The sequence below is a fragment of the Drosophila elegans genome, unplaced genomic scaffold (assembly GCF_018152505.1).
Source record: "Drosophila elegans isolate 14027-0461.03 unplaced genomic scaffold, ASM1815250v1 contig_208, whole genome shotgun sequence".
In the NCBI taxonomy this organism is placed as follows: Eukaryota; Metazoa; Arthropoda; class Insecta; order Diptera; family Drosophilidae; genus Drosophila; species Drosophila elegans.
Window position 1 is genome coordinate 10,878,797 of NW_024545578.1, and position 19,287 is coordinate 10,898,083.

General features: G+C 48.9%; 6 protein-coding genes across 6 annotated transcripts; 3 read left to right on the forward strand and 3 right to left on the reverse strand.

The window, feature by feature from the left end:
* The first annotated feature begins 120 nt into the window (after positions 1-120).
* On the forward strand, positions 121-3,875 carry LOC108146687 (ribosome biogenesis protein BMS1 homolog). The gene is made up of 2 exons (XM_017272743.2): positions 121-1,993; positions 2,056-3,875. The coding sequence occupies exons 1-2, from the start codon at positions 199-201 to the stop codon at positions 3,747-3,749; spliced, it is 3,489 nt and encodes a 1,162-aa protein (XP_017128232.1). The 5' UTR covers positions 121-198; the 3' UTR covers positions 3,750-3,875.
* Positions 3,876-3,919: 44 nt separating this feature from the next.
* Positions 3,920-7,027, reverse strand: LOC108146689 (lebercilin). Its single transcript, XM_017272746.2, has 5 exons — positions 6,761-7,027; positions 6,200-6,685; positions 5,328-5,553; positions 4,480-5,262; positions 3,920-4,421 (listed from the first exon to the last, which is right to left on the reverse strand). The coding sequence occupies exons 1-5, from the start codon at positions 6,832-6,834 to the stop codon at positions 4,149-4,151; spliced, it is 1,842 nt and encodes a 613-aa protein (XP_017128235.1). The 5' UTR covers positions 6,835-7,027; the 3' UTR covers positions 3,920-4,148.
* A 273-nt stretch (positions 7,028-7,300) lies between these two features.
* LOC108146692 (putative odorant-binding protein A10) lies at positions 7,301-7,896 on the reverse strand. The gene is made up of 2 exons (XM_017272751.1): positions 7,634-7,896; positions 7,301-7,574 (listed from the first exon to the last, which is right to left on the reverse strand). The coding sequence occupies exons 1-2, from the start codon at positions 7,890-7,892 to the stop codon at positions 7,375-7,377; spliced, it is 459 nt and encodes a 152-aa protein (XP_017128240.1). The 5' UTR covers positions 7,893-7,896; the 3' UTR covers positions 7,301-7,374.
* An 806-nt stretch (positions 7,897-8,702) lies between these two features.
* On the forward strand, positions 8,703-11,484 carry LOC108146688 (unc-112-related protein). Its single transcript, XM_017272744.2, has one exon. The coding sequence runs from the start codon at positions 9,041-9,043 to the stop codon at positions 11,189-11,191; it is 2,151 nt and encodes a 716-aa protein (XP_017128233.1). The 5' UTR covers positions 8,703-9,040; the 3' UTR covers positions 11,192-11,484.
* Positions 11,485-11,692: 208 nt separating this feature from the next.
* LOC108146690 lies at positions 11,693-14,186 on the forward strand. The gene is made up of 4 exons (XM_017272747.1): positions 11,693-11,954; positions 12,014-12,896; positions 12,956-13,107; positions 13,166-14,186. Exons 1-4 carry the CDS (start codon positions 11,854-11,856, stop codon positions 13,773-13,775), a joined length of 1,746 nt encoding a protein of 581 aa, XP_017128236.1. The 5' UTR covers positions 11,693-11,853; the 3' UTR covers positions 13,776-14,186.
* LOC108146693 lies at positions 14,178-16,443 on the reverse strand. The gene is made up of 3 exons (XM_017272752.2): positions 16,169-16,443; positions 14,945-15,143; positions 14,178-14,616 (listed from the first exon to the last, which is right to left on the reverse strand). Exons 1-3 carry the CDS (start codon positions 16,178-16,180, stop codon positions 14,375-14,377), a joined length of 453 nt encoding a protein of 150 aa, XP_017128241.1. The 5' UTR covers positions 16,181-16,443; the 3' UTR covers positions 14,178-14,374.
* Positions 16,444-19,287: the final 2,844 nt, after the last annotated feature.

Consider the following 19,287-nt stretch of genomic DNA (forward strand, 5'->3'; position numbering starts at 1 on the left):
TTATATGTTAAAACATGTATGTGGAAAACCTTTTTATTGCTTTGTTAAAATAAAAACACTCACAAAAGTATTATTTGTATTTTTTCAGTATATCGACTTTGGATTAAATTAACGGTGCAATGCGGTCACACCGTCTTCCACGTGCAGCGCGTAAACAGCGAGAAATTTAATAATCTACACAGTTTAATCGAATTAACAATGGCCGACGATGCCGGCCAGGACAAGCGCAAGCAGCACCGCGCCCGCCAGTCCGGCGTGAAGGCGGACAAGAAGAAGCTGAAGGCCAAGAAGGACTCGAACCAAAAGGATCCCGAGCTGACCGCCAGGCAGAGGAATCCCAAGGCGTTCGCCATCAACTCGGCGCAGCGGGCAGAGAGGAACTTCCGGCGCAAGGAGGACATCACGGCCAAGAAGCAACATATTCCAATCGTAGACCAAACTCCGGACGTACCGCCACCCGTACTGATTGCCGTGGTGGGTCCGCCCAAAGTCGGCAAGACTACGTTGATCAAGGACCTGATCAAGAGCTTCACCCGCACGAATGTCACCGAGATCAAGGGTCCCATCACCATTGTGACCTCCAAGAAGCGCCGCATCACCCTGCTGGAGTGCAACAACGATGTCAACTCCATGATCGATGTGGCCAAGTGCGCCGATCTGGTATTACTCCTTTGCGACGCGAGCTACGGCTTCGAGATGGAGATCTTTGAGTTCCTGAACATCTGCCAGGTGCACGGCATGCCCAAGATCATGGGTGTGCTGACCCACCTGGACATGATCAAGAACCCCAAGCAGCTGAGGAAGCGCAAGAAGGAACTGAAGCACCGCTTCTGGACCGAGGTGTACGATGGCGCCAAGCTCTTCTACCTTTCGGGCCTGCTCCATGGCGAGTACCTGCGGAACGAGGTCAAGAACCTGGGACGCTTCATCTCCGTCATGAAGTACCGGCCGCTGCAGTGGCGGGGGGCTCATAGTTACCTGCTGGTAGATCGTCTGGAGGATGTCACGAACACGGATCGCGTGCGCCGAGATCCCAAGTGCGACCGGGAGGTGGTCCTCTACGGCTATGTCCGGGGAGTCCCGCTCAAGCAGGAGCACATGGTGCACATTGCCGGACTGGGTGACGCCCGCATTGATGAACTGAGCACCATACCCGATCCATGTCCCCTTCCGGGCACCGAAAAAAAGCGCAGTTTGCTGGAGAAGGAGCGTTTGCTTTACGCCCCCATGTCCGGTGTGGGTGGCATTGTCTACGACAAGGATGCGGTGTACATTGAACTGCAGGGCTCGCATTCGCACAAGCAGCAGGAGCAGACCGCAGAAGCAGCCGAGCAGGCGGAACTGGTCGGCAAGCTGATCGACAAGAAGGCCACCATCGACGAGCAGATGGAGCAGCAGGAGTTCCGTCTCTTCTCGGATGGCCAGCCCATCAAGTCCAAGGATTTCCGCAACGATCAGGACGACGAGGAGGAGGAGGAGGAAAGCAGCGATGAAGATGAAGAGGGAGAGGGAGACGATTCTGGTTTGGATGCTGCTGGCAGTGAGGATGAGCAGGATGAGTTCGATGCGGACGATTGGCGGGGCGAGAACAGCGAGGAGGAGGAGGAGGATCCTGAAGACTCCGATGCAGCTTCATCGGGCGACGAGGAGTATCAAAGTCTGGGCAATGTGAAAACGGGCCACGAATCCGATTCGGAAGATGAGGAGGCCCGCGTTCTGGCCAGCAATATGAGCTGGAAGACAAATCTGGCCCAGAAGGCGCGCGATGCCTTTCTCCAACGCCATTCGGAGTCCAAGAACCTGATGCGCCTTGTCTACGGTGTTTTCAATCAGAGCGAACGCAGTCGCCAGGAGGCGGAAGCAGACGACAACGAGGACTCTGAGGAGGAGCTGGGTGGCCTCTTCCGTGTGGCGGCAAAGAAACAAACCCAACAGCAATCAGACAAGGACATCCGGGACAAGGACGAGCGGTGTTTCTTTGAGTACCAGGGTGGTAAGTAGCCGAATGATTCTCCTTTCAACATGAATATATATAAAAGGCTTCCCCATTTTTAGATGCCACTCGCGATTGGTTGGCGGAGGAAAACAAGGAGCTGATCAAGAACTGCTTCGTTACCGGCAAATGGAAGGCCAGCGAGGATGCAGAGAATCTACTGAAGATGGACGACATGAGTGACGCCGAAAGTGAGGTGTACGGCGACTTTGAGGATCTGGAAACGGGCGAGCAGCACAGCGGCAAGCCCAAGGCAGAAGATGGCGGGGAATCGGATGAGGAGAGTGCGAAACCCGAGGAGTCCGCCGCAGCCAAACGCAAACTGACCCGCGTGGAGGAGGAAAACCTTACCAAAGCAGAGCTCATGGCGAAAAAACTAAAGCTGAAGGCCAAGTTCGATGCGGAGTACGACAACAGTGGCGAGGCAAAGGGCGAGGAGGACACTGGTCGCATCACCGGCGACCACTCCTTCTACGAGGACCTCAAGGCCGAGGCTCAGCGCCAGAGCGAGCTGAACAAAAGCGAATTTGCCCACCTGGACAATGAGTTCCGCATTCAGATCGAGGGCTATCGACCGGGTCTGTACGTGCGTTTGGGATTCAAACAGCTCCCCGCCGAGTTTGTGGAGAACTTCGATGCCAGCTATCCGGTGCTGGTTGGAGCCCTAAACTTGACCGAGGAGAACGTGGGCTACGTCAACTGCAAGGTGAAGAAGCATCGCTGGTACAAGAAGATCCTCAAAACTGGAGATCCTCTGATCATATCGATGGGCTGGCGCCGCTTCCAAACGGTGGCCATCTATGCCAAGGTGGAGGACAACTTCCGTCAGCGCTACCTCAAGTACACACCCAACCACGTCACCTGCAGCATGACCTTCTGGGGTCCTATTACCCCGCAAAACACCGGTTTCCTAGCCCTGCAGACCGTGCGCCAGGACCAGGAGGAGATGCGTCGACTGGGCTTCCGCATAGCGGCCACTGGCTGCGTCACCGAGCTGGACAAGTCGTCGCAGATCATGAAGAAGCTCAAGCTGGTGGGACATCCGTTTAAGATCTACAAGAAGACGGCCTTTGTGAAGGACATGTTCAACTCCTCGCTGGAGGTGGCCAAGTTCGAGGGCGCCAAGATTAAGACGGTCTCCGGAATACGTGGGCAGATCAAGAAGGCTCACCACACGCCCGAGGGTTCCTACCGCGCCACCTTCGAGGACAAGATCCTGCTGAGCGACATCGTCTTCTGTCGCACCTGGTTCCGCGTGGAGGTGCCCCGTTTCTATGCTCCAGTGACCTCGCTTCTTCTGCCGCCGGAGCAGAAGAGCCAATGGCAGGGTATGAAGACGCTCGGCCAGCTCAAGCGGGAGCGGGCCGTCCAGAATGACGCCCAGCCGGACAGCATGTACACGGAGGTCGTGCGCAAGAAGAAGATCTTCCGGCCTCTCAAAATTCCGAAGGCGCTGCAAAGGGCGCTGCCGTACAAGGACAAGCCCAAGCTGGGACCGGAGGAGCCCAAGGCGGCACTGGAACGCGTGGCGGTGGTCAACTCACCGTACGAACAGAAGGTGGCCAAGATGATGAAGATGATCGAGACGAACTACAAGGACAAGCGGCATCGCGAGCGCGTGGACATGAAGCAGCGGATGAAGAACTACCGCGAGAAGAAGCGCGAGAAGATGGCCTCGAAGGAGCGGCGCCAGAAGGAGCTGCGCAAGAAGGTATCGCGGGCCATCAGTAAGATGCGGGGAAAGAAGTCGTCCTGATTGGGCTTGTAAGCTGGTGAAACTAACGAGAAATCGTATGTATGGAAAGTAGTTGTTGGACAATTCTTAGATATTTTGCTGTATAAAATATAGATAAAACAAAATAAAATGTTTTTAATGTAAGGAGCCGATTGCAAACTCTACTTCTTCCGATAGAATAGCCAACACAATTACATTTTTATTACAATTTACTCAACGTCCGGGCTGCCGGCGCTGGAGCAACTGCATCGACCGCTGGATCCCATTGCTGTTGGCCAGCGACCGATGCAGCTGCTCCAGCTGCGCCGGAAGCACCGGTCTCAGCTTGAAAAATATATTTATATATATATATGTAACTCAACACCGCTTAGGGACTAACTTGAACTGGACATGGGTGGAACTAACGTGGTGTAATGTAGCCTAGTCCTGGCTCTTGTTGTTGTCGTCGATCGTCTTCAGGGCGGCCAAGAGGGCGTGCTTGCGGCTGCCGGACATGTGGCTGCTGGCCGCCGCTCCGCCGGCGATGCTGTTCCGCTTCTTGGGTGCCGGATCGTCGCGCATGTTGCTGTTGCTCGCCTGCCGGCAGAACGTCTTCAGGAAGCTCTCGCGCTCCTTGTAGTCATCCGAGATCTGCTTCCGCAGGCTGGACATGTTCTCCTTGAGACGCGGCGCACGCACTCCGTTGTCCTGCGACTGGAATAGGGCTTTAGAGGATTAACATTTGAAGTGGATTATAGGGGGGAGTACTAACCTCCTCGTCGCTGCGCTCCGTGTGCTGACCATCCGTTGCCTCGTCCTCCTCCAGCGACTCCTCCAGCAGATCGCCCTCGCTGCTTTTGGCGTCCAGATAGGCGGCGTATTTCACCAGACTGGCTTCGTTGGCATTCTCCTCGCTGTCCTCCTCCGGCTCGTCGCCATCCTCACACATCTTATTCATCAGGCCGTAGGCATCCTGCTCATCATGGTCGTCGTCGCCAGCCGGCTCATAGTCATCCTCGTACTCGTACTCCAGCGATTTCAGCGATTGCTGTTTCTTCTTGGCCTCGGCGGGTGCCATTTTGGACAGGTTCTCCGGATCACGACGCTTGCTGGCCTGAACACTCTCCGTTTTGAGAGCTCCACTGCCCAGGCGGGATCGACCAGCTCTGACCGAGGACACTGGTATCTTTCCCTGGGCCGAGAGCACCTGGCACAGAGCGGAACGACTGGGGTTCTTCATCTCCATCTTGGCCTTGTTGGTGGCCGGCGGCAGGACGAGCTTACCGCCACGCCCACCCGCCTGTCGCTCCACTTGACTGGGCGGAGTATTCGGCCCACTCTTGTCCTCCGCACTGTCCTTCTCGAAGTCGTAGAACGAATCCGACTCCAGCACATCGGTCAGGGCGTTGAACTCGCTCTGGCTGTTCTTCTCGATCGCTTTGTCCAGCATCTCCAGCGACTTCTCCAGCTTGTCGATCTTGTCCGGCTCCTCGGCCACGCCGCTCAGCTTGGTGCGTCGGCCAGCGGACATGGGGTTCACCTTGTCGGTGCCGAGCTAAGAAATTTAAAAAAAGATTACAATATAGTTTCATATATACTATATCTTCTAGTTTAACGCACAGTGTACTCCTCCAGCTTCCGATAGCCACTGATCTCGAGCTTGGCCTTCTCCAGCTTCAGCATCACCTCCTTGCCCTTCTTCTGCTCGTTGAGCAACTGCTGGCGGAAGTTCTTGGACTCCAGCTGCACCTTGCGGGCCATCAGCTTCATGTCGTTGTCCTTGTCCTCCAGACGCTGCTCTAGTGACTTTAGCTTCTCCTGAAGCTTCTGACGTTCGTCGAGGTTCCTGGAAAAAAAATGTTCATTAACATTACTTAATAACTTAAGATATGACAAAAAAAAAAACATGGAATTGAACTGCAATTATTTGTTCATTAAAAAAAAATGGGAAATGGCAAAATAAATTTCAGTGAAAGTTAAGTATTTAACGTTTATAATGATACGGATAAAGGGTAAACATCATTAATGTAACATTTTTGTTTTTGATAGTGTCTTATTGGTATTGTTCTGATTTGATAGCATTAAGTATATAGTTTTAATGGGAATTTCAATACCAAATCGCCTTAAATCAAGATGGCAACATACATTTCTTATTTTCAAATTAAAAGTAAATAAACAAAAAGTTTTTAAAATATACAAAAATAAAAATTCGCAAAACAAAAGAAATTTGTGTATCTAAAATAAGTTTTTTAAATATTCTTAATTGTTAGAAAATCCAGATAAATCTATTCACTGTAACGGAAAACACTAGAGTTTTGAAAAATCTCTTTTAAAAGAAATGTCAGAAAGTATGCAACAATATATTTTGAGTTCGGAAGTACAATGGATTCATTCCGAAAGACGACCTTTAGTTTTTCACTGCATACTTTTAGGCACTTTAAAAAGGCACTTTTTAAAAGCCTAATGATTTGCGATTCGAACTAATCACATACTTATCCTTGTTGAGCTGGCTGTAGTGCTTGTTCTGATCGCTCAGCGACAGGATGATGGCCTCCTTCTGCTTGAGCTTGAGCTCCAGATCCTTGTTGACGGCCTGCAGATTGCGGTACTTGGTCTGCCAAACGCGCAGCTCCTCGGCGTGCGAGTGGAGCAACTGCGGCAGCTCCGCGTTGTTGGACTCGTACTTGTTCAGCGCCGTGGTGTGACGCTTGTGGAGGGTGCGCAGCATGCGGTTCTCGTGCGCCAGATTGGCGATCTCCGCATGGGCATCGGCCAGTTGGTTCTGGAAGGTCTTGGCGCGCAGCTTCCTGGCGGACTCGACCCGCTGGTGGATCTCGCTGTGGTTGTGGGACGACATCGCCGGCTGGCTGCTGCCCTTCATTCCGCCACGTTGTTGCGGTTTGCTTCGCTGGTAGATCAAACTGGCCGATTCCCGGGAGCTGGCCGAGAACAGGCTCTCACAGCTCTTTGCCGACGCTCTAAAAATAAAACCCCCCAAGGGGGGAGGGTGGTATTAAATGGGGGTGCTTTCCCAAAAGGTGAACTCTACCCACGCCATCAGATTGTTCGCTTCCAAGCGGGGTGCTCTTGGACCGTAGGACGATGCCGGCTTGCGCGGCGATACCATCTAAGATCCTGCCGCTGCTCCGGAGGATATCACTGAGGTAGCTGGTGATGAAGCTGCTAATTTTTCGGAGGATGTTTGGTTAGTGTGTGTGGGAACGATGGAGAGCCGGTGCGAGGCGATGTCGAAATATAACTGAAAACCGAGTGCCTGCTGCTGTGGTTACGCCTGATGTTTGATGTTTGTTTATTGTTTGCTCGCCGACTGCTGCGTTCTTGGTTGTTGGGGTTAATTCTGGATTCGGGGGACCCTGGAACTGGTTGCCATGACGCCACCGATTGTCAGTCTATCGATGGGGGAATCGAGCACTTAGTTGGATACAAAAAAAAACAGTTAAGACGTCCTTAGACAACTTATCTATTTTTGTTTTCAAATTAACATTTCTTATAAACTAAAACCTTTTTCTATTATATATGCGATAAAACATATTTCTTTAAAAATTTCTCATTTTTTCAAAAGGCCAAAAGGATGAAGCTTCTTTGCAGTTTATTTGGTAATTGATGTAAAATAAACACTAGAGTAAAAACCTACATCAGAGGTTAATCAACGCTGCTCATTGAGTAGTTTGGCCTTCAACTCCTCGTATTTGATGCGGTAGACTCCCTCGGGATCGTAGATCTTCTCCAGGCGCTCCCAATCTGAGGGTCGGTTGTCGATGAGATGACGGGTAACCTTTTCAGCTCCATATCTCTGCTTCTCCGTGCATTTGGTGCAATCGGTTTGGATTGCGTCGGGAAGGATTTCTGCAGAGGATTTTTTGAGTAATACCCAACAATATTGCTGGACTGCGACTTGGACTTACCCTTCAGCATCTTGGCATCGGGAGTGCAAGGACCCGTACCCTCCAGGCACTTGATGTAGTTGATTAGCAGCCGCTCTTGGTTGAGGATCTCGTCCAGATCCACATTGTCGAACTTGTCGTCGTAAGCCTTTTCCACCATGGGTGCCGATGAGGTGGCCGGCGGATGGGGCAGTCCATCCACTTGGTAACAGGCGGCGCAGATCAGTGCAACCACCAGCGAGGTGTTCCACATGGCCAGGCGAAAACTGGAGTGTCCCATTTTCGAATCGATCGTATGCTGCTAGCCGTATCCAAAACCCGCGCTTTTATACGGGCTACCTTGCGTGTCTCCGTCCAATTTGGCCACTTACCAATTGAACTCAAATTAACTGAATTCAATTTGATTACCTTGAGCCCATCGGGCAACAGGCATCAGAGGTTGCGGATTAATTCCTGACGGAATTTTTTCAAACAAGCGTTCTAGGTCATGTGGTACTAAACTAACTACCTCGACAGTATGACGAAAAATCTGAGTAAATAATAGAGCCCTGCTCTAAGTGAAGTCACAGTTCCCTACCTACATATTTTTAAGTCATAGCTCAGTGGCTAGGTTTATACATATAGCTTTGATCTTCTTGATTCATTAGAAATGTTTCAGCTTAATCAGGTTCAGCTTAAGTAGCTTAACAAGTTTTTCGCAGTAGTAGTATTCTAACTTTCCTCTCCAATTGTGCTAAAGTATTCACGGCGTTGTGTTAAGATAGTGGATTGAGCCATTTAAAGGTGTTTGATAGGATTTACTCGAGGCTTTTTTAAAAAATGTAAAACATAAAATTAAATTATGAAACCACTAAGAATGATAACTTTGTTTGAAAATGGTAAATATAGGTAGCTAATTCCCAGATCATTAATAAGAACTCAGATATAATTTTAGGTAGATATTTAAATCCGTCACACCTACACCAATCAAAGTTAAATTCAATTTAAAACAAATCAACTAATTTTGAATTTTAAATTAGTGCGCGCCAAAAGTTAATTTTGCCGATCATGGCAAATTCCAGATCATCGGACAACAACATATGGTTTTTTTGTTCTAAGTCCGCTCTGGTCACACTGCGCAACGAGTTCGCTGCGGCGCTTTCTTTTTCAATGGACTAAATTTTCTTTAATTGCTCTATTTACGCAAGTGCAACGAATCGATGCAATCGCCCGGATCCGGAAATATTGCGGCCCTGGCAACGCGATCGCAGTAGATTTGCGACCCGTGGATTGCGTTACAGTGCGGGAAATGCAAATTAGACGACCATCTGGGCGGCGATCGGTGGAAAACTCTTGATTTTACAGTGGGCGCTCCGCCAAGGACGACCTAGAAAGGCCAGAGCAGCAGAAGCAGAAAGTAGCACAGGTGACATCACCACACAACGAACCATGATCCACGTCGGCGAGAACTCGTGGAAGCTCCGGATCTTCATCACGGATCTGGCGCTGGAGAAGGAGATGCGCGTGCGCGGTGACCAGCACATTGGGGGCATCATGCTGCAGCTGGTGGATCCGGAGAACCCCAAGGACTGGTCGGACCACGCCCTCTGGTGGCCAGCCAGGAATGTGTGGCTGAGCAGGACGCGACTCACCCTGGACCAGTGTGGTGTCCAGGCGGACAGCCTGCTGCACTTCACGCCCATGCACAAGATACTGCGGGTGCAGCTGCCGGATCTGCGGTATCTGGACTGCCGCGTGGACTATTCCGTGAAGACCTTCGCGGCGGTGGTCAATCTCTGCAAGCAGCTGGACATCCGCCACCCCGAGGAGCTCTCCCTGTGCAAGCCCCTCGAGGCGGAGCACCTGAAGCGCAACTTCGCCCAGGTGCCGCACCAGAAGCGAGTGGCCATCGCCGAGCCGGATGGCACCACCTACCTGCAGCCGGCCGCAGACACCAACTCGTTTGTGCCCATCAGCACCTCTTTCCATGGGGATGGCGGCAGCACTGGCAGCCTGGACAAGCCCTCTGCCCCGGGATCCTTCTTCTGCGCCCCCCTCTCGCCGCACAATCACAGGGGACGCTCGCCAGTGGCGGCCCCAGCCTCCCCATCGCCGGGCACCTGGAAGCAGAGCCAGCTGGGCTATGCCACCTATGATTCGTCCTCTTCGAGTCTGGGCGACTTCCAGGAGAACCTGGCCAGCTCACCGCCCACGCCCTGCTCGGATGTGCGGGCCCTGCAGCTGCGCCCCAAGTCGCTGGTGGAGAAGGCCCGCCTCAATGTGGGCTGGCTGGACTCGTCGCTGTCCATCATGGAGCAGGGTATCCGGGAGTACGACACGCTGTGCCTGCGCTTCAAGTACTTCACCTTCTTCGACCTGAATCCCAGGTGCGACCAGGTGCGCATCAACCAGCTGTACGAGCAGGCCAAGTGGAGTATTCTCAACGAGGAGCTGGACTGCACCGAGGAGGAGAGCCTGATGTTCGCCGCCCTGCAGTTCCAGATCAACCATCACGTGGACGCCACGCCCCAAGGCGGAGCCGTGGACTCGGGCATTGAGACGTCCAGCCAGGAGAACGACAACGACGACGAGATTGATTCGGCCCTCAAGGAGCTGCAGATCACACTGGAGGGACCGAATGGTGGCGCAGATCACATGAACATCACACGCATCCCCGAGCTCTCCGACTACCTGCGGTATCTGAAGCCGCAGCGGTTCACGCTGCGCGGCTACAAGCGCTACTATTTCACCTACCGCGATCTGCATTTGCATTTGTTCAAGAGCGCCGAGGAGTCGCGCCGTGCGGCTCCGGCCATCAGCATCAACCTGAAGGGCTGCGAGGTCACCCCGGATGTGAACCTCTCGCAGGGCAAATACGCCATCCGGCTGGAGGTGTCCCCGAGCAGTGGCCACGGGCCCAACAGCGAGGTGTGGGTGCGCTGCGAGAACGAGCAGCAGTACGCCAAGTGGATGGCCGCCTGCCGGTTGGCGGCCAAGGGAAGATCCCTGGCGGACAGCTCGTACGAGAGTGAGGTGGATGCCATACTCTCGCTGCTGCAGATGCAGCGACCCGTGCACGGCGTGCACGTCAACATCGATCCGCGCTCCGTGGAAGCAGCCGACTACCTGTCGCCCAAGCTCCTTCGGAGACTGTCCAACAAGGCAGTGCAGCGAATCCTCGAGGCACACGCCAATGTTCGGGAACTCAATCCTTTGGAGTCCAAGCTTAAGTACATCCAGGCTTGGCGGTCGCTGCCCGACTTCGGAGTCTCGCTGTTCATCATCAAGTTCGACGGGCATCGGAAGGAGGAGCTGCTGGGCGTGGCCCACAACCGCATCATGCGCATGGATCTGAGCTCTGGGGATCACATCAAGACCTGGCGCTACAACACCATGAAGGCCTGGAATGTCAACTGGAACATTAAGTGCATGATGGTCCAGTTCGAGGACGAGAACGTGGTCTTCTCCTGCCACTCTGCCGACTGCAAGGTGGTGCACGAGTTTATCGGCGGCTACATCTTCATGTCGATGCGCTCCAAGGACAACAACCAGACCCTCAACGAGGAGCTCTTCCACAAGCTCACGGGCGGCTGGTCCTAGGACTCCATTGGACTCGAATTCGATGGCAGCCAGTTTCAAGTGTTCGAGTTTTGTAAGGAAAAACAAACGTTTTTATTGTTAACCAACTGATAGACTCACAACTTCAACACGTGTATTTACGGTCATTTTACCTTTTAATTCGTTGTTAACTAATCTTGTTGATGATTTTTAGCCACGAAAATCGCTTGCCAGTGGCCATTTAGCCTGCCCAACTCTTTAACAGACTTAACTGTGGCCTTAGCAATGTTTACAATGACTAACTTTTAAGTGTGTAATAAATAAATAAAACCCTACCAGATTTAAACAATTCAATTCATGGGATTCGGAATTATTACAGGATTTTTTGATATAATTAAAATTGATTATACAAATAATTGAGATGCTATTGCTCATTCTTTCCTATTAAAAATTTGAATTTCGCGCCGATTAACAATATTGTATCGTGAAGCTTTCAAACATCGATAGACCCCATTGATACTTTGACAATCGCCCAGTGCACATCTCTGACTTGGCGCCAGCTTTGTTGAATTGTCATGGAAACAAAAGTTACATATTAACATTGATTTACCACCAAACTACAGCATCTAAATCAAATTAAGTGTCCTCCACCTGAGCTACATGTGATCATTGTGGGCTTAGCCTGGAATTGGCCATCCTGGGACATGGAAAATGCAGAGGAAAAGCCTATTTCCCGCACGGCCTACGAAGTGCAAAGGGATTTCGGCTTCAGCAGCGGGCTACGTTCGGAAATTATTTGGGATTCGTATGTTATGCAATTGTCCATTGTAATGTAGTTTAATTTATGTATACGAACAACTTCAGATTAGCCCCCGACCAGGGAGATGTGCTCAAGCAGAAGATAGAGAACATCATTCGCGGGGAAGATGCCGGAAATACGAGAGCAGTGCAACGAAGGCGGGAGCAACTTTTCCGGAATATCTGGCAGCAGCGGCGCTACACCAATGGCACACTGCTGTCCGCCATCATCTACGTGCTGGTCACGCAGGAAGCGGACCCGGAACTGGCCTTGCAGTCCACCAACTACAGCTGTCATCCGGTTTTCCGCACGCGGCGCTGCATGAAGGGCGAGAATAGCGCCGCCTGCTGCATGATCTTCGTGGACGAGAACGCTCGGGTGTACTCCAATTGGCAGCAGTACGTCTTGCGGAACACCTTGCCCAAGGGCCTGATGATTGCCCCCAGCCAGGGAGTCTACACCTTCCACACCGACGGCGATGAGACGAGCGTCCACTTGATGGTTCATCCCACGCCTGCAGCGCGTGGTAGGTACAGATTGCTCAATGCCGGCGACAAAGTGGCCACTGTGGGCGGCCTGGTGGCCAGTGTTCCGGTGGCTGCCGCTCTGGCCGTGCCCCTGGCCAGTCCATTGGTCATTGCCGCCACCGCTGTGGGCGTGGCCACCGGCGTCTACAGCACCCTGCGCTCGGCCTCCCATCTCATCGATCGGCGCCGGCATGGCCAGTCCACCTCCATTACGGATGGTGAGGCGCGCAGCTCCTGGTTGGGCGTGGCGGGCGGAGTGGTTGGTCTGGGCTCCACCGGAGCCACCAAAGCCCTGGCCACGGCAGCAGGTGCTGGCTACAAAGTTAATCCCGCTGCCCAGTTGGCCGTCAAGGGAATAAATGGAGCTTCAGTGGTCATCGCCGGAACGGGTGTGGTCAATGGTGTTTACGATTTATATTTGGTAAGTTGGTTGCATCGAACAGAGTTCCTCTTAGGTTCATTTTTTTGTCTTCTCTTTAGAAAATTGGCGATGATCAGGCCCTAAACAGCTTGGACATGCTGCAGATGGCCTCGCACCTGGTCATCTTTACGCATTCCATCAACAACATGCGCATAGCTTCCAAAGCCACCAATGGCTCGTCCTTGAGACAAGCACTTCGCAATCAATCTAGGTATCGTCATTACTTTAACCTAACGCTTAGCTTTAACTAATCCATCCTGACTGAACAGAAAAGTCTTCGATCGCATCTCCCAGGAGTCCGTTAAGCTGCACAGTGAAACTGGCCAATTTGATATTGTGCGCACGCTCAATGAAATTCCCTTTAAGGAGGTACTCCTCAGCCTGCACAACATCAACTCACATCTGAATCAGGGACTCGCAGTGGCCACCACCTTGCTGCCCCAAATTGTGAGTCTGGGCAGTGGGGGTCAGATACTCGTCAATCTGGAGATGCTTGCCGAGAAGTTCGGCGGGAAGTTCGTGCAGCACATCGGAAATGTGGCCAGTTTCACCGACGTTTTGGAGGCCATGGCCAGATACTTCAGCGAGCAGGCAGTGCAGTTGCTTATGGAAATGACCCGCACTTTTGTGGATCAGAACGTGGACTCCATTGATCGCACGCTGAACACGTTCGTGTCCACGGAGACGGTTCTCTATCGCATTCTGATGCACTGCGTCACAACCTTCGACCGTTTTGGAGAGGACTTCCTGCAGAGCTGCCGCGAGGATATCTTGTTGGTGGTGTCCAAGTACTTTCAGTCACTGGAGCCGATTAGCGACAACTGCCGCAAGTACAAATGCTCTGTTTGCAAAGGCGCTTACTATATTAGTTCCATTTAAGATCATTCTTTAATGCGACCTTAGGCTTATTTATTATTTCATAGTGTTGCGTTTCCGCTTATCAGGTTAGATTTATGATTTCTCGAAAAGAATAGAAGTACCGATTTTGTAGTTCCTGGTCTCTCGAAATTCTATGTCTTTTAGTTTGAAAATAATATTTGGTTAAATATCTTGTGATTCCTAGTTTGCTATAAAATGAAGCTTTGTCATTGATTTAAAATAGTAATGATCTCTTCCGAGCTTTTCAAGCCTACATTTAAGATTCATATCATAATGTTATTTCAAATTAGGCTCCAATGACTGTGTATCATCCAAGCAGAATGAGCTGTGAGAATCTCTGGATAATTTTTGTAATAGTTGTATATGTTTTTACGATGTAACCTCTATAAAAACTACTTTCGATTAAGATAATCAATTGCCGTATTCGATGGTTTATTCACATGGTATCTAGGCGTATAAATACTGTATATGAACTTGTGTCCCCTGCAGTGGGCACACGTAAGGTACTCTATAAGAGTGAGCGCGACTTGTAGAACGTACATCTATGACCTAGGCCTAACTTAAGCTATGGACGGAGTTAGGACAACGCTGGAGCTCCTCTAGCAGAAGAATTCCTCCTCGCACTGGTTGTAGCAGCAGTAGGGGATGTTGTTGTAGCTCCGGCCCGAATGATCCCGCTTGAATCGCTGCTTCTTGTCGTGGTGCAGCTTGTTGGGCTTGTAGCGCGGGAAGATGTCCAGTTCGCTGAGGCGGTTGAAGTGCTCCCGCGTCACCTTTAGATAGCCACCCTTTGGGTAAGTGCTCCGGCTGATTGAATGGTGCTTGTTGTGCGTTTTGCCGTCTGAAAAAAGTCAGGGGAAAAGGGGGGAAACGAGTGAGCGAGTGAGCAAATCGATCTTGAACCTGCGCCTTGAAATCGGTTAACTGTTGCATCGGAACTGCTTTATGCAAATGCGAACATTAATTCCAATCTACACACTTCAAAAACGTGTTTTCTGTGTGCAGTTCCGAATGCAATTGTCAGGTTGACTGACACTCTGACCTTATTTAGTTGCTAATTTAATTGCCTGTTCTTTTCCTTACAGATCTACAGACTATAACTTTTACAAGTTTTAATCAAATCAAATATTAATAGCTTAATAAGCTTAAAGATCTAGTTAGATACTTACATCCCAGTCGGTTTAGATGGTGATGCGGGTACTCGATGGATCGCCTGTCGCGGCTGGAGGCTTCGTCCTGCTGGAACAGGTGCTCACACGCCTCCATCGCGAACTTCTTCATCCCCTCCAGGGAGCAGTAGCTGCCCGATGTGCTGCCCAGCAGGCAGCAGACTCCGAGGACCAGCAGCGTCCAGCGGCACAGATTGAACTGCAAGGGAGGAGCAAGTGCATAAAACAACTGTGAGTAAGGGGTTCCAAATTAAACACCCAACCGGCCTCCGGCAACTAATTATAAATCGCTGACGCTCAGAATTTATCGCATAAGTGTTACAACGATCCTCTAACCGGCTGCACTCTGCTCTGCCATCTGATCTGATCTGAATCTGAATCCAAATCTGAATCTGGATCGCTTTTATGTGGACCTTTGGGCCGAATGTGGATAAACCACTTTGGCTGACGACAGCCGGGATGTCGAGATGTCGGGATGACGTCGCCAAATCCCACGCACTCGATTATGCGGCCATTAATTGGGTCAATATCGAGTCAAGATCGAAACATAAACTGGAGCGCATTTGCAAGTCGACGCGGCCAAATGGTAAAATTTAATTGCCGCTTTTAATGACCGAAACTTCCCCGACATTACAGAGCAGAAGCAGACCTGGAGTGGAAATTATGTAATGCGCCTCGCAGGTAGGCATTTCCGCATTTTGCGGTGACACTCTGTTCACCACTCGCTCCAATATAAATCTGAATCGAAATCGAAATCGGAATCGGTTCGGGCATTAGCATTATGCTTGAGCCAGTGGAGAACAAAAGCGCATTTGTTTATATTGATATTTTTAGCTGACAGCCTGTTAATTGTACACACCCACTTTTGTATTCGTCAAGCTAATTTAAGTAATTAAAGTGGAGTTTTCTTAGAATTTTTACTTTTTTTTGTATAGAATTAATGTTTAAATATTATTTTTATTATTACATTGGCAACTCCTTAAATGTCTTGGTATCAAATATGATATTGAAACATAATGACAAAATAGGTTTTAATGTTTTTAAAAGCTCTGTAAAAAATTAAGTTGAATGATTAAGTAGTTTTTCTATAAATCAATTATTTAAATCACATTAAAAACTTTTAAATCATTCTTAAAAATTCTGAATAATCATAGCAGGGATCAAAATCAAGCGACTTCTTCAATGTTTTTAATTTATTAATTAATTTAATTAACGTCAACTCACCTTTAAACTCATTTTAATTCCGTTCTAGGATCACAGTTTTGATAGCGACGTAACAATTTTCCTCCAGGCTGCAACACTACGTATACGTGTTTTTTTTTTTGTTTTGGCGGGCAATTCGAAAACTGGCTGCGTATGAACCCGTCCGATCGACGTTACCTGATATTCACGAGTGGCGAGCGCACAATGAAAGCTCACCCGACACCGCTTAGCTTTTATACGCGCTTCAAAAATCGAGGATCGCCGCTTCGGATCGGCTCAGGTTGACTCTTACTCGGCTTTCCCAGGTTCTCGACTGCCCTGTCGCTCTTCGAGGCCAATTTAAATAGGGGGTGAGAGAGCAGCTCGGTTTCGGGCTCGGACTCGGGATTTTGCAGGAGTTTTGCGTAAGCGGCGGCAAGGCGCGCCAGGCATTCAGAAATATATATATTATTTCTTTTTTTTATCAATGGAGTGCGTTTGGGAACGGACGTCAGACTTTAAGAGTTGGCTTTTATATGTAGTTCCATGGCGCCGCCGCCTCCAAGACATTACGAATTTCAACATAATTGTTTGGGACCCTGTGAGTCACTGCCAGCCACAGGCTGTGTGCTGCTCTTGACTAAGATATATGGCCAATACGCACACAGTCTGCGGTCTTATCAAAACACCTTGGCCATGTAACAAGGTAGTAATAGTAATAGATTGTTGCGAGGGTCGTCGGTGACGGTGAAAGTTCCACCTAGACTGGGACCTTGTTGCCGGGGGGTTTTCCAACCAGGGCAACGCACTTTTTGATAAGTACAGTATGCTGACACATAATAATCATTTATTTATGGGCATCCATAAATATGATTAGTAGGTCCACATAATAATTTAAATTTTAGCTGGAAAGATTTTAAAATTGACATTTGTCCCCCGAATGTTTTTTTTTTTTTATTAGAAGTGCATTAAAATTAGTCAAATCAAGACAATTGGGTTTTTACTTGCGTTTATAAAAAAAATTCCATTAAGAAAGAACCAAAATGTTGATATTTTCTATTTTTAATTTTTTAATTTATTTCATACATCCCCAAAATGTCAAAATTTTAAAAGTGATAGTTCTTCAGTAATTGAAACTAAAACCAAACACATAAAATGCGGCTTTAAGTGGTAAGTTATTGATTGCTGGAATAGTTATCTAATCTTTTCAGATTATTGTTGTTTAAGTTAAAAATCCACCAAATAAAAATTTTTTAAAATATTTAAAAAAGAATGTTTTTGATTCAGTGAAACATTCGTATATCAAATACACACTTTGAGGTGTTGGATTCTAAGGAGCAGGAAATTGTTAGCTTTTTGACTTTCTAACTTTGATTAAAAAAAACAAAATTTTGACACACTTTTTAAAAATAATTTAGGTGTCTAGCCCTGAAATAAGAACAACATTTAATGCTACAAGCACTGCTGTTAAGTATAGTATTGTAGGAATCTTTAATATTTGTTTGCATCGCGCCGAATAAATAATTTTACCTTTTGTGTGGAAACATAAAACAATAAAATTTCAGGTTCCGAAAACAATTGAAAGCCGAATATATTTCAGAGCTTAAGAAATGCATAAATTGGTGAATAAATATTATTTAAATTCTCTTACCGCTGTATTACTTGAGTTGACATAACATTCTTAAGTAACAGGTTCTAGAAGAGTAAAATGTTTATCCAAAACGATATTACCAAACGGTTTTAGACGTTTTAACAATAACTTTTGATGCAGTTCATGATTTAAAGTATTAAAATGTAACTCCAAATAGGGTAAGTTCTCAGTTTTTAATAAAATACCATTCTGGCTTACTGGTATTCTTATATGCAAGGTTCTGAAAAAGAGCGAAAGTGGTGCAACTTTCACTCTCGCTTTCGTTCGGCTGTCTTCGTGCGCAGCTCTCTCACTTTGAAGCACTTTCCCTTTTCCCCACCTGATTGCGTTGCAGCATCATTGGGGATTGGGGATTACTTAACGGTTGTTCTGGATCGGGCGTCATCATCGTTTGTTCTAATTTTATCAGATCACCTGCATTACGTTCTTTTGGGTATTTTTAGCCGCTCTCTCGGTCAATGCACACTTTCGGCCGACTTTTTTATGGGTTCAAATCGTTACGTTTCAGTTTCGGTTTCAGTTTCAGATTCGTTTCAGTTTCGGTTTCGTTTTATTTATTCGCTTTCGTTTCGTTGCATTCCCGCATGCGGAAATGTTAGCCAGCCCCCGTGGCGTATGCGCAATGCGGCGATGCGCAGTTGCATTTCCATGCCATTTCGCACGTATCCTTCGGAATGTGCATTCCCGTGCCATTCGCACATCCGATCCCGATAACCGAATTAACGGTAACGGGCACGTTCTGGGAACCCCTAATTGTGTCCGGAATGTGGGTGTGGGTAAGACTCTTCTTTTGGTATGCGGCATTTAATTGGTTCGCCACGGGCTCATTCATAAATACAATTTCACAACCTGATTTCAAGAATCGCGCCACTTGCGCCCATGTCAACGATCTCCGCCGATGCCCCTACCTGGGCATCAAATTCTCAAAAAAAAAAACCAAAAAAAAAAAAAATATTAAAGCCGAAATACAACAAATGCCAACGGAGCTTAAATCGCAAACAGGTTCTGCTTCTAATAGAATCGCAGGCCATCGACGATCGAATATTCGTGCAGTCTAGACGAGAGAATGGGCATTTGGGTCCTTTCCTTGGCAACAAGAAAAGAACAGGGAATGTCGCTCCGTCTTCCGAGAAGATCTGTTCTGAGCTGGGGACGATGGTCCATGGTCGATGGACGGACGGATGGACAACGGACACCGGAGGACCGCTGGCAGAGCGTGTGAGCTAGTGTTTTTGTTTTGATGCCCAGATCTCCTGTTCCTTGAACTGAGGGCGAAAGTGGTCCGTCACGTCATCTCCGGTGTCTGACTTTGCCGGCGGCTTTGTCGTTCACCTTTGCCATCCTCATCCAAGTCCTTCTCCTCGCGCTCTTCCTTTTTAGCTCCTTTGGCATGCCGAAGGGTTCTTCATTCGCCCCTAAGGTTCAAAAAACTCTGCGACTACCTCGCTGCGATCGCATTTCAAATTAGAAACTCTTTTTTGGGGATTTCATGGCAATAGCACATGGTCAA